Below are 14,185 nucleotides of genomic sequence, written 5' to 3'. Positions count from 1 at the left end.
GTCTGTTTCTGTTGTTAATAACAATCATGACTGTTTGTCAATAAAGTTTTATTAGAAACCAAAAAACATCTTAACTAATAAAGTTACAGTGACGACAGGAAATGACACAGACAGTTCCTTCCTGTTTCCTGTAAAAAAATAAAAAAAAAAGTCTTAAAATTTTGCATCTTGAAATTCTCCTGAAAATTTATTTTGAAAAACCTGAATTTTATTTTGAAAGTCAAAACTTTATCAAAATATTCCAAAAAAGTTTTTAGGATTCAAACTTTTGATGTCTGAGATTTAACTTTCCTTCCTTCTGTCGACTCTTCCTCATCACGTCTCCTCCTTTCTCGACGCCTCGGCTCTTCCTCGTCACGTCTCCTCCTTTCTCGACGCCTCGGCTCTTCCTCGTCACGTCTCCTCCTTCCTCGCTGCGGCGGCTCTTCTTGGTCACGTCGCCTCCCTCCTCGTTCTGTCGACTCTTCCTCGTCACGTCTCCTCCTTCCTCGCCACGGTGGCTCTTCCTGGTGAGGACACACCTGTGCCTCCTCTTCTTCCACACCTGTAGGAACGTCTTCCCACAGTCATCACAGCTCGGCAGTTTCTCGCTGGCGTGGACTTTGGTTCTGGGCTTGTGGAGGCGCCTCTCTCTGGTCCTGGTCTGGTTCCTGGTCTGGGCACTAGTCTTGGTCTGGTTCTCAGGCTCCCTCTTCTGCTTCTGGGCAGTGCGGTGAGTCTGGACGTGGAGCTTCATGTTCTCTGTGGCATCGAAGTGTTCACCGTCCTGCAGGTGAGCCTTGAGGTGGCGGAACAAGAACTGGCGGGCCTTGAAGGTGCGGCTGCAGACCCTGCAGCTGAACCCCGCTCCTTGCATTCTCTTTGGGATGAGCCGGGTCGAGGCAGACCCAGGATCAGGTGAGTCTCTGCTGTAGTCGTCGCTGTCTTCGGTCTCTGATGAGACCAGCTGGACCTCCTGATCTGGACCTGCTGGTTTCAGCCGGGCGGTCCCGATAGCAGCAGGGTCCGCAGTCTCACCTGGTCTCCGGGGGTTGTAGGTGAACTGGATTATGTCGGTCTCGTCCAGGACCTGAAGCTGGTCTTCAGCACAGACGGGTTCTTCAGGGTTCTCCTGGTCCTGCTGCTCATTCCTGCTGAGCAGCTGCTGCGTGAAGGCGTCTGAAACACACACAGAGGAGTTCATCAGTCTACGATCAAGATCCAGATCCAGGACCCCACACTGTACCCTGACCTGTACATCCTGGGAGATGTATTGATCCACTGATATGAACTGACGTCTCTCTTTATTGATGCAAAGTGAAAGATTAATGTCCTCGTCTTTCAGATTGACGTTTATTTTGAAATTTGAATTACTCGTCTGTGTCATCTCTTTTCATGCCGCTGCCCATCGTGGACGACACAAACTGAGACTGACAGGCTAGCATGGACAGTTAGCATGGTCAGCTAGCATGGACTGTTAGCATGGACAGCTAGCATGGTCCGTTAGCATGGACACCTTGCACGGTCAGTTAGCGTGGACTGTTAGCATGGTCAGCTAGCATGGACTGTTAGCATGGTCAGCTAGCATGGGCAGCTAGCATGGACTGTTAGCATGGTCCGTTAGCATGGACACCTTGCACGGCCAGTTAGCATGGACACCTTGCATGTTCAGTTAGCATGGACTGTTACCATGGTCAGTTAGCATGGACACCTTGCATGGTCAGTTAGCATGGACTGTTAGCATGGATAGCTAGTCTGCACGTCCTGGGAGATGTATTGATCCACTGATATGAACTGACGTCTCTCTTTATTGATGCAAAGTGAAACCAAAGATGAATGTCCTCGTCTTTCAGATTGACGTTTATTTTGAAATTTGAATTACTCGTCTGTGTCATCTCTTTTCATGCCGCTGTCCATTGTGGATGACACAAACTGAGACAGGCTAGCATGGACAGTTAGCATGGGCAGCTAGCATGGACAGTTAGCATGGTCAGCTAGCATGGACTGTTAGCATGGACAGCTAGCATGCGCAGTTAGCATGGACACCTTGCATGGTCAGTTAGCATAGACACCTTGCATGGACTGCTAGCATGGACAGCTAGCATGGACTGTTAGCATGGTCAGCTAGCATGGACTGTTAGCATGATCCGTTAGCATGGACTGCTAGCATGGACAGCTAGCATGGACTGTTAGCATGGACTGTTAGCATGGATAGCTAGCATGGTCAGTTAACATGGACTCCTTGCATGGTCAGTTAGCATGGACACCTTGCATGGTCAGTTAGCATGGACTGTTAGCATGGATAGCTAGCATGGTCAGTTAACATGGACTCCTTGCATGGTCAGTTAGCATGGACACCTTGCATGGTCAGTTAACATGGACAGCTAGCATGGTCAGTTAGCATGGACACCTTGCATGGTCAGTTAGCATGGACTGTTAGCATGGATAGCTAGCATGGTCAGTTAACATGGACACCTTGCATGGTCAGTTAGCATGGACACCTTGCATGGTCAGTCAGCATTGTCAGTTAGCATGGACACCTTGCATGGTCAGTTAGCATGGACTGGTAGCATGGACTGTTAGCATGGTCAGTTAACATGGACACCTTGCATGGTCAGTTAGCATGGACACCTTGCATGGTCAGTCAGCATTGTCAGTTAGCATGGACAGCTAGCATGGTCAGTTAGCATGGACACCTTGCATGGTCAGTACGCATGAACTGTTAGCATGGACACTGTGCCGCTTGAAACTGACGAGGTGCATGTCCACACGCTTACTGGCGGCCGCATCCTAAAGACCTGTGTGACTTTTCCACTAATTATTATTTTATAATTATTCATCTTAATACTGTACCTGAAGTTATATTTGAGCAAAAAGGAAAATATTTCTTAATCTGTGTCACTGTTTGTGTGTGTTTGTTTGTTTGTTTGAGATGATTATTGAAATGCTGGTTGTATCTTCATTAAAATGTTCTAATAAAGCAAAGATAGAAAATATTGCAGTATCTTGGGTGCTGTAAAGTGGTTTGAAAAAAAAAATGAAATCGGAATCGGCCCAAAAAATTGTAATCAGTCTAGTTGCTAATAATAAAGGCTTCTTGGAGGCATCCATCTTTGTTTACGTTAGGTCGTAAATGGTACAAACGCAAACGGGACGCACACCGCCAATTTAAACAGGAAGTTACGACATTTTACGACATCATCTTCAGTCTGATCGCTCGTAGCAACGTAAATGGATCACAGCATTACACTGAGGCCCCCTGACGTCACCCTGTAGCTCCGCCCCTGCCCCTCAGAACAAGGTGACTCAGAGGCTGTCCACACCAATGCAGGTATTTATATAACCGTGACTCTTTTCTCACGGTTTGGCCTTTCATCCATACGTAACCGCAGTTTTGGGCCCCTGTAACCGGAGTTATTTGTAACCGGAGTCCAGGGTGAACTTTTTGGAAAAGTCCGGTGTCAGTAGTCATGTGTGGACAGGATAACCACAGTTACTTTGTCTCGTCTCCATTGTATGACATCACAGTGTGCGACGTAAACAGAAAACAGCTGTGTTATTACACGATCCAGTGTGTGCGAGAGACGATTTGAGGATGGACCTAAACAAAATACTGCTGCTATTTAGCAGCATATCAGCACTTTGTGGCTGTATCATACAACTAACGCTACTCAACCACATCCAGCAACTGAGGCACAAGAGTGTGCTATTACGGAGACTGCTCCTGCTGCATAATAGTACGCTTGTTGTTGTTTTTCCGGTAATGACGTTTTACTGCCTTCTGATTGGCTACAATGGCCTTACAGTTAGGAGTTATATCGCCACCTACTGCTTTGGCATGTGTATTACATTGCTTGATAGTGGAATTTGCGGTGTCATGTGGACGGAGGTATTTTTATTACACCGCTTGTATGGACGCAGATTTTTTTAAAAATTGTGTGTGTGTGGGGGGGGGGGGGGGGGGGGCATCAATGCTTTTTACTGAACTAGATAGAGTAATTGCATACATGTAACCACTTACTCCCTGGAACTAATAATGCAATCAGAATTCAAGTAAGACCTTATCGTGTCCCAAAGTCCCTCCAGGCCTGGATCTAACTGGTTTAATGTAGCCGCTGCTCCTTCCATACCGACCAGCTCGATAAATTCTTCCAGCCGACTGGTTAGACTAAAACAAGATGGGCTTCGAATCTTCCAGTTCATGACAATTTTTCTTTTAGCAGCAAGACAACCGAGTGTTATATATTTAATTTCCATTGCAGATAACCCCTCTTTTTTATTTCCTAAAATGCAAAATGTAGGACATTTAGGAAAATCAACCTGGAAGGTCTCTGAAAGAGCAGCTGTTACGTCAGACCAGAAGGAATACACTGCAGGACATTCCCACAGACAGTGCATCAGGGTGCCTCTACCACCGCAGCCATGCCAGCATTTGTCTGTCAGTGCAGCATCCATTTTGTTACATTTTACAGGGGTAATATATACCCTATGCAAAGTTTTTAATTGAATTATTCTGTATCGGACAAACTTTGATACTATTGATGTATTCCATATTCTTTTCCACTTGGCTGCGGTAAGAGGGACACCCGTATCTTTTTCCCAACAAAGTTGTATTGATGACTTAACCTGATCTGTGGGTAGGCTCAAAAGTTTATATTTGACCTGACCTTTCCTGACTGTAATATCCTGTAGTTCATTGTCTATATCCTTCTGTTGCCATTGGCACCCCCTTAGACATTTTGGCTTTAATTATGGAAAATAATTGTTGAAAAAACAAAAAGGAGGCGTTGTTTAAATTATATTGTTCCTTTAGTTTACTGAATGTTAACTAATATCTTCTAGATGTTTAATGCCAGAGTTCTGCCACATGGTGTTGACTAGTGGTTTTCCTCCTGCCAAAAATAAGGGGTTGTGCCAAAGAAGGCAGGAGGGAAGAGCAGTTCCTGTAATTTTAAGCCTTTTATGGATCAATTTAATAATTCCACAAGAGTAATGGATAATAGGATTGTCCAGCCCAGCTGGAGTATTAGGATAAAACCATAAAGATGTCAAAGATATTTTATTATTTAGACTAGCAATAATTTGACCCTCAACCCATTCCCAGCTTTCTGTTATATTAGAGTTACCATATTCCCATGTGATAGTATATCTGGTGTTAAAAGCCAAGCAATATTGGTAAATGTCTGGCACGGCCAGTCCACCCTGATGTCTGGGCATTGAAAGTTTCTTTAAGCTTATTCTAGGTTTTTTATTGCTCCACAAAAAGGATGAAAACAAAAATTTCAATTCCTTAAACCAGCTTGTTAGAAACTGCATGGGTAGGGCTGATATAATGAATGCTAGTCTTGGAAGAATGTTCATCTTCAGTACCTCAGCTCTCTCCCATAGAGACATAGGTAAAGAGGACCATCTCTTTAAATCGTCTTTTATTTTCCTCAATAGGTCTGGGGCGTTTAATTCATAGATTTTTGAAATAGGAGCTATGATGTTAATGCCCAAATATTTCATTCCATTCGTTTTCCACGAGAATGGTGCATTTCCCAGGTCTGAGGAAAATGTGTTGCGGTTAAGAGGAATTGCCTCGCTTTTACTCCAGTTTATTTTATAGCCTGAAAAACTGCTGAAGGAATTGATAAGGCTCAACACTTCTGGAATAGACTGTGTAAGTTTGCTTAAAGTTAATAAAACGTCACCTGTATATAAACTAGATTTAAAATTATAGCCTCCTATTTCTATGGCAACAATTTTAGGATTGTTGCGTATGGCAGATGCCAGAGGTTCTAGGGCTAAAATAAAAAGTAACGGTGAGACTGGACAACCCTGGCGTGTAGAGCGAGTAAGGCAGAAAGGTTTAGACATAATACCACTGGTTTTCACAGAAGACATGGCACCACTGTATAGTGATTTGACCCATTTCAAAAGATTTGGACCAAAGCCAAATTCAGACAGAGTAAAGAAGAGGTATGGCCATTCTATCCGATCAAAAGCTTTCTCTGCGTCCAGTGATACAGCTACTGCTGGACTACAGAGAGAGCTTGCTTTATGAATAATATGGTAGAGTCTTCTCATGTTGTTTGATGATAATCGCCCCAAACAAAACCTGACTGGTCAAGATGGATTAAGGAGGGTATAACCTTAGACAGCCTTATAGCCAAAATTTTGGCATAAGTCTTGTAGTCATTGTTGAGAATGCTTACCGGACGCCAACTTGTAGTCTCCAACAGATCTTTGCTAGATTTTGGCAATAGTGAAATATTGGCAAGACACATGGATAAAGGCATCTCCTGATGTTCTACTATGTCATCATACAGTTTACAAAGAAGAGGAGACAACACACCTTGAAAACATGTATAATATTCCATAGTAAAACCATCTTCACCAGGGGCTTTTCCAGAGGATAATGCTTTTAAAGCTTGTTGGATCTCCTTTTCTGAAATGAGCACTTCTAAAGCCGATATTTCATGCACATCAATGGAGGGAAGATTTAAATCAGTAAAAAAGGCTTCCATTTCAGAAATGTTTGTCTCACCTTCTGAGGTATATAATTCAGAATAATACTCCCTGAATCTGTCATTTATATCCTCTGGGTCTCTGATAACTGATCCATCTTTATTATTAATTGATGATATAGCTTGGCTATTCTCTATTTGTTTCAGTCTAACATCTCGCCTGCTTTATCACCCGATTCAAAGGATTTACTCCGTAATCTATACAATATGCAGTTTCCTTATGAATAATAGTTTGAAGTTCTGATTTAACTAAAAATAACTTTTTTCAAACTCAGATCATCTGGGTTCTCCATGTGTTTTCCTTCTAGCTCTTTACATAATGTCTGCAAATTGTGTTTCTTAGCAATACTCTGTTTCTTTTTAATTGTCGAGTAGCTGATTATCCTGCCGCTTTCAAAGCTTCCCAAACCGTTTGTGTGGGTGTAACTGAGTTTATATTTAATGTGATAAATTCAGAAATCCTATGTTTAATAAGAGACAGTGTCTCTTATCAGGTAAGTTGGGTTTTAAACATACCCGTGCTCGTGTGGACTAGGCCTGACACACACCGGGTTCTCATGTTCTGCTGCTGCTGCCGGTTCACATGACAACGGTACCGTAACACTGACGTCACTCAGGTGCGAACAAACTCACCTGCGGTCGGTTGGTCCATGAGCGGTTTGTGGAGCGCGCAGAGCAGCGCGTGCTGACGGGAGATGACTTCCTGACATAGAGCCGCTTCTTCTTCATATTTAACGACGGTTTTCTCAAACACCGTCAGAATCTCCTCGAGCGTCGCGTTCAGCCGCTCAGTGACGAAGATCCGGAACTTCTGGACCCGGGACATGTTCACACCGAGAGACGAGACACACCGGAACAGAACCGGGACGCTGCTGATGCTAACAGCTAGCGGTGCTAACGGAGCAGGCTTTGTTCCTGCAACACGACGATTTCCGGTGGCCTTCACAATAAAAGCACCAGCTCAAAAACAAATGAAAACTGAAGATGTTATGATAGAGTTTTATTTATTTTTATGTATTTATAATTAAACAACAACTAGAAACATTTCAGCCTGTTAATAATTATATAACACTAAATAACAGTCTGATCCACACAACATGAATCAAGTTAGGGGCTGTTCCTTATTTTTTGGGGGGCATGTCAAAAAAATTTAAAAACAGAGGAGGGGCCTGTGTTTTTTACTTTGTCTGAGGGGCGGGACTTCCAGATTTAAGTGGTTGTCTTTTGTTATTATTTTACGCAATTTTTTAAGAAAACTTCGAATCAAAGGGTAAAGTGTACCTTTAATCAAAGCCACGTTGCTTGGCCAAATAAACACCTGCTAATGAGCTAATGTTAGCATGCTAACACATTAAACCTACATGGTGTACATGAATCCTGAGCTAATGTTAGCATACTATCACATCAGACTAACATGGTGAACGTGAATCCTGAGCTAAGGTTAGCATGCTAACACATCAAACTAACACAGTGAACATGAAGCTTGAGTTAATGATAGCATGCTAACACATCAAACTAACACGAACATGAAGCTTGAGCTAATGTTAGCATGCTAACACATCAATCTAACATAAACATGAAGCCTGAGCTAATGTTAGCATGCAAACACATCAAACTAACACAGTAAACGTGAATCCTGAGCTAATGGTAGCATGCTAACACATTAAACTAACACGGTGAACGTGAAGTCCGAGCTAATGTTAGCATGCTATCACATCAAACTAACACGATGAACATGAAGCTTGAGCTAATGATGGCATGCTAACACATCAAAATAACACAGTGAACGTGAATCCTGACCCAATGTTAGCATGCTAACACATCAAACTAACATAAACATGAAGCCTGAGCTAATGTTAGCATGCTAACACATCAAATTACCATGAACATAAAGTCTGAGCTAATGTTAGCACGGCAGTAGCTCAGCTGGGTTGGGAACCGGAGGGTCGCCTGTTCGAGTCCCCGTCCGGACCAAATATGGAGCGTGGACTGGTGGCTGGAGAGGTGCCAGTTCACCTCCTGCCCTTGAGCAAGGCACTGAACCCCCCAACCGCTCGGGGCGCCTGACCAATGGCAGCCCCCTCACTCTGACATCTCTCCACTTTGTGCATGTATAGGTCCTGTTTGTGCATGTGTGTGTCTTTCGGACCTGTGTGTAATTGACAAGCAAGAGTGAAAACATTGAATTTCCCCTCAGGGGATTAATAAAGGAAATAAACTTAAACTTAAAACATCAAACTAACATGAACATGAATCCTGACACATCAAACTTTGATGTAAGCTACTGTCATTGCCGTCTGTCCTGCATCTCTCTCTCTGTCTCTCTCTCTCTCTCTCTCTCTCTCTCTCTCTCCTTCTCTCTCTCCTTCTCTCCTTCTCTCTCTCTCTCTCTCTCCTTCTCTCTCTCTCTCTCTCCTTCTCTCTCTCTCTCTCTCCCTCTCTCTCTCTCTCTCTCTCTCTCCTTCTCTCTCTCTCTCTCTCCCTCTCTCTCTCTCTCTCTCTCTCTCTCTCTCTCTCTCTCTGTCTCTCTCTCTCTCTCTGTCTCTCTCTCTCTCTCTCTCTCTGTCTCATTGTGTCATACGGATTACTGTTAATTTATTATGCTGATCTGTTCTGTACGACATCTATTGCACGTCTGTCCGTCCTGGAAGAGGGATCCCTCCTCAGTTGCTCTTCCTGAGGTTTCTACCGTATTTTTTCCCCGTTAAAGGGTTTTTTTTGGGGAGTTTTTCCTGATCAGCTGTGAGGGTCCTAAGGACAGAGGGATGTCGTATGCTGTAAAGCCCTGTGAGGCAAATTGTGATTTGTGATATTGGGCTTTATAAATAAAATTGATTGATTGATGGATTGATTGATTGATTGATTGAACTAACATGACCATGAATCTTGAGCTAATGTTAACACGGTAACACATTAAACTAACATATTGACAGTGACACAGTGACAGCGAAGATGTCATCAGAACAAACGTTCTTCTCCTTCACGGTGACGTTCCACCACGTTCTTCTGTCACTTCCTTTTCTTCACAGACGTCTTTCTCCTGATGGAAACACAATCACACAAGATTCTGTTCCTGATGTGTTTTCTTTATTAACTGTATGTTCTCCTGGTTCTGATCCTGGTTCTTATTCAGGTTCTGATTAATGAACATTTAAAAGAAGGAAAGAGGAAGTAGTTCTGACCCGGTTCTTTAGCTCCTCCCTGTCCCTCCTCCTCCTTAGCTCTGCCTCCGTGACGGCATAGAACTCGTCCTCGGCTCTGGCGATCAGCTGATCCGGACTGTCGTCTCCGTCCTCCCGCCCCCCGTCGTCCTCTCGGCTCTGCTCCGACCGGCTGCGTTCCTTCAAGCGGATCTCCCTCTGACGCGCCTCCAGGATCTTCTCCCGCTTCGTCTCGCGCTCGAACATCTGTGGACATGTCCGTTAGTGCGTCCAACAAACACACAAACAAACAAACAAACTAACAAACAAATGTCTCACGGCGGCCAGGAGACTCTTCTCATTCCTCTGCAGTGTGGACAGTCCACTGCACACCTCCAACAGCGTGGCTCCTCCCTGCTGAGAGCCACATGCCACTAACCGCCCATTGTCCTGGAGACGGAGACTGTACAGGGCCTCGTCACACACCTGTGGACAGAGATGACATCATCATTGTGAGACGGGACAAGGATGTAGTGTCAAAGAAGTTAGGACAGGTGAGACGGACGCACCTTGAGACTCAGCGTGGGGTCGTTCTGTTTGAACAGGATGTCCCAGACATCCAACACGCCATCCATCTTGACGGTGAAGAAGACGGATGGTCTGACGGGACTCCAGCAGGCGTCCATCAGGTAGGACATCTGGTACCTGAGACAAAGTCCACAGAGACGGACAGGGTTAAATAGAGACAGGAAGTCTTCTTAATGGACTCAGAGGGAATTGCTTTAGAAGTGTCCTACTTGGTCCACATGATGGATGACTCCTTGATGTCCTCAGACCAGATGCGGGCTGTCCAGTCCCCCACCGTCAGGAAGTTCTTGGGGAAGAATGGGTTCCTCTGCAGAGCGTAGACGGGTCCATGATGTCCATCGTATGTGGAGACGATCTTCTCTGCCGGCGTCTTCGCCTTCCTGTTACAGGATACCACCACGCCCTGCTCCGTCCCCACCATGAACTTAGTGGGCTGGAGAGATGGGGGACAGGAAGACACTGAGAGACAGACTGAGAGACAGGATGGACAGAGACACACTGAGAAACAGACAAACAAACTCACCATGGTGGACTCAAACTCCAGAGACACGGCTCCAAGAGCTCGGTCCAGGTTCCCGTCCCTGCTCAGGTCCACAACCAGACGCTCTGTGGGTTCAGTCAGCCGGCGGACGTCCCACCACAGAACCTGACAGAGACACAGGGGACACTTTACCTGTCTGCCATCAGTCTATCTGTCTGTCACAGGAACAGTGTTACAGTCCACCACAGGAACAATGTTACAGTCCACCACAGAAAAAGTGTCACAGTCCACCACAGGAACAGTGTTATTAGGTGTACCTGTCCGTCGGTGGAGGTAGAAAAGGTGTCCGTCCCGGTTTTGGACTGCAGCCAGATGATCTTGTAGACAGGGTCTCGGTGACTCATCTCCACAGAGGATGTCTCCACTGGCTGACTTCCTCTCCGGGTGTCCCAGTACGCTGAAACAAACACAAGCACAGGTTCATAAAGACAGACAGAGACATCATCAATTGTCCGTCAGTCCAGACCTGAACTCACCGATCTGTCCATTGTAGCTGCCTCCCACCAGTGTGTGGGAGTCTTTGGGGTTGTAGTCGAGACAGACGAGCGGGGACACTGGCTTCAGAGACATCTCGGGTCTGTTCGGGTTCTCTGAAACAGAACATGGATCCATGAAGTGGACTCTGTGGTGGGTTGAAGTCCAGCTGCTGTCCATCTGTCCCTCTGCCTGTCTCACTCACCGATGTCCCAGATGTATGAGTCCAGGCTCAGGTCTTTGGACGTTTTCTGGAACTCGAGGCAGGAGTAGGCTGCCGCCAACTTCCTGCCGCCGTCAGGGTGCCACGACAAGCCAGTGACGGTCCGCTTCACCTCATTAGGATCTCTGTGGACACACAGCCGACCAATCAGATTGCTGCATTCAGACACTGACCTACACACTGTACCTGTCCTCTGCTGAACCTGAAGACGCTGATGGTCTTGGCGGATGGTGGCTCCTGGTTGTCCTCCACCTCGTCCTCGTCCTCAAAGTACTCCTGGTAGATGTCCACGGCGTTGTTCTGTCTGATGCAGTGCTCCATGACCTGGGGATCACGCAATGACATCACAACCAGCAGCTTCAACTATGGACACGCCCACTGAGGTAAAGTGGAGCAGTGTGGACAGAGGTAAAGTGAGACAGTGTGGACAGAGGTAAAGTGGGACAGTGTGGACAGAGGTAAAGTGAGACAGTGTGGACAGAGGTAAAGTGGGACAGTGTGGACAGAGGTAAAGTAAGACAGTGAGGACAGAAGTAAAATGGGACAGTGAGGACAGAGGTAAAGTGGGACAATGTGGACAGAAGTAAAGTGAGACAGTGGTAAAGTGAGACAGTGGTAAAGTGGGACAGTGGTAAAGTGGGACAGTGTGGACAGAAGTAAAGTGAGAAAGTGTTGACAGGTAAAGTAAGACAGTGAGGACAGAGGTATAGTGGGACAGTGGTAAAGTGGGACAGTGAGGACAGAGGTAAAGTGAGACAGTGGTAAAGTGGGACAGTGGTTAAGTGGGACAGTGAGGACAGAAGTAAAGTGAGAAAGTGTTGACAGGTAAAGTAAGACAGTGAGGACAGAGGTATAGTGAGACAGTGGTTAAGTGGGACAGTGTGGACAGAAGTAAAGTGAGAAAGTGTTGACAGGTAAAGTAAGACAGTGAGGACAGAGGTAAAGTGGGACAGTGTGGACAGAGGTAAAGTGAGACAATGGTAAAGTGGGACAGTGTGGACAGAGGTAAAGTGGGACAGTGTGGACAGAGGTAAAGTGGGACAGTGTGGACAGAGGTAAAGTGAGACAATGGTAAAGTGGGACAGTGTGGACAGAGGTAAAGTGGGACAGTGTGGACAGAGGTAAAGTGAGACAATGGTAAAGTGGGACAGTGTGGACAGAGGTAAAGTGAGACAATGGTAAAGTGGGACAGTGAGGACAGAGGTAAAGTGGGTTGTCCTCACGCTGCCCAGCTGCAGGACGCTGTTGACGTAGCTCTCGTCCTTTTCCACCTTCTTCCTGAAGCGGATGGTCTGTTCCATCTCCTGAGGGTTCACGTCTTTGGGCCACCCCCCCTCCACATGGTTGATCCCACAGCTGTCATACTCAAAGCGCTCTGTGTTCACCTGGAGAACCCATATCACTGTGACATCATCACTGTGACATCGTCATGTACTATAGTTACAGTACCTCATTACTTCAGTATTAGTCACGTGGTTCCGAAGCTCACCGTGTGCTCCGACATGTCCTGGCCGGCCTGCAGCGCCTGGTCTCGGGGGTTCTTCTGGATGAACAGCGGAGTCAGACTCGGGTCCGGAGGGACGTCCACCAGCAGCTCCGCAGGCCGGTCTGAGAAGAGACACTGTCGGCCGAACTCACCTCGGAGCTTCGTGTACACATGGACGATCTCCATCCGGTCAGTCAGGACTCAGACACCGGGAGACGGCCGCTGGTTTACGGACTAGGACACCGGGAGACAGCGGCTGGGTAAGACACCGACGGCCGCTAGTTTACGGACTAAGACACCGGGAGACAGCGGCTGGTTTACGGGCTAAGACACCGGGAGACAGCGGCTGGTTTACGGGCTAAGACACCGGGAGACAGCGGCTGGTTTACGGGCTAAGACACCGGGAGACAGCGGCTGGTTTACGGGCTAAGACACCGGGAGACAGCGCCTGGTTTACGGGCTAAGACACCGGGAGACAGCGCCTGGTTTACGGGCTAAGACACCGGGAGACAGCGGCTGGTTTACGGGCTAAGACACCGGGAGACAGCGGCTGGTTTACGGGCTAAGACACTGGGAGACGGCCGCTGTTTGGTTTGTTGTCTCCAAGCAACGGCGCCATTTTAGTTTCTTTGAATAAGATAAAATAGACCTTTATTGATCCCACAGTTGAGAAATTCCCGTGTTTCAGCAGTCAAGACGAGAAAGAGTCAGATTAAAGATTTCAAAAACTAGGCATGCGAAAGGTACAACAAATACAACAGCAATAAATAATAATAATAGTAATAATAATAATAATAATAATAATAATAATAATAATAATAATAAGCAGAGCATATTTAGTGTGTGCAAGAAGACAAGGTGGGGTGGGGGGGTGCAGTAATGCAGTGTAAAAAAAATGTATATGAACATTGCTGTGTAGGGTCCATAAAGTCCAGTTAGCCTGTTAGCTAGTTGTAGTTCAGTCTGGAGGGTTAGCCTGTTAGCTAGTTGTAGTTCAGTCTGGAGGGTTAGTGTGTTAGCTAGTTGTAGTTCAGTCTGGAGAGTTAGCCTGTTAGCTAGTCGTACTTCAGTCTGGGGGGTTAGTGTGTTAGCTAGTAGTAGTTCAGTCTGGGGGGTTAGCCTGTTAGCTAGTCGTAGTTCAGTCTGGAGGGTTAGCCTGTTAGCTAGTCGTAGTTCAGTCTGGGGGGTTAGTGTGTTAGCTAGTTGTAGTTCAGTCTGGGGGGTTAGCCTGTTAGCTAGTCGTAG

General features: G+C 46.1%; 2 protein-coding genes across 2 annotated transcripts; both read right to left on the bottom strand.

The window, feature by feature from the left end:
* Positions 1-33: 33 nt before the first annotated feature.
* On the bottom strand, positions 34-7,413 carry LOC117264016 (uncharacterized). Its single transcript, XM_078175789.1, has 2 exons — positions 7,122-7,413; positions 34-1,158 (listed from the first exon to the last, which is right to left on the bottom strand). The coding sequence occupies exons 1-2, from the start codon at positions 7,312-7,314 to the stop codon at positions 254-256; spliced, it is 1,098 nt and encodes a 365-aa protein (XP_078031915.1). The 5' UTR covers positions 7,315-7,413; the 3' UTR covers positions 34-253.
* A 61-nt stretch (positions 7,414-7,474) lies between these two features.
* Positions 7,475-13,820, bottom strand: dnai2b (dynein, axonemal, intermediate chain 2b). The gene is made up of 12 exons (XM_033637631.2): positions 12,944-13,820; positions 12,678-12,839; positions 11,657-11,778; positions 11,437-11,579; positions 11,234-11,347; positions 11,015-11,154; positions 10,740-10,862; positions 10,426-10,649; positions 10,198-10,333; positions 9,968-10,114; positions 9,671-9,895; positions 7,475-9,528 (listed from the first exon to the last, which is right to left on the bottom strand). Exons 1-12 carry the CDS (start codon positions 13,124-13,126, stop codon positions 9,469-9,471), a joined length of 1,779 nt encoding a protein of 592 aa, XP_033493522.1. The 5' UTR covers positions 13,127-13,820; the 3' UTR covers positions 7,475-9,468.
* Between the last annotated feature and the right edge of the window lie 365 nt (positions 13,821-14,185).

The sequence above is a fragment of the Epinephelus lanceolatus genome, chromosome 16 (genome assembly GCF_041903045.1).
Source record: "Epinephelus lanceolatus isolate andai-2023 chromosome 16, ASM4190304v1, whole genome shotgun sequence".
Classification (NCBI taxonomy): Eukaryota; Metazoa; Chordata; class Actinopteri; order Perciformes; family Serranidae; genus Epinephelus; species Epinephelus lanceolatus.
The sequence above is the reverse complement of the archived record's forward strand: the minus strand, read 5'-3'. Positions and strand labels throughout refer to the sequence as shown.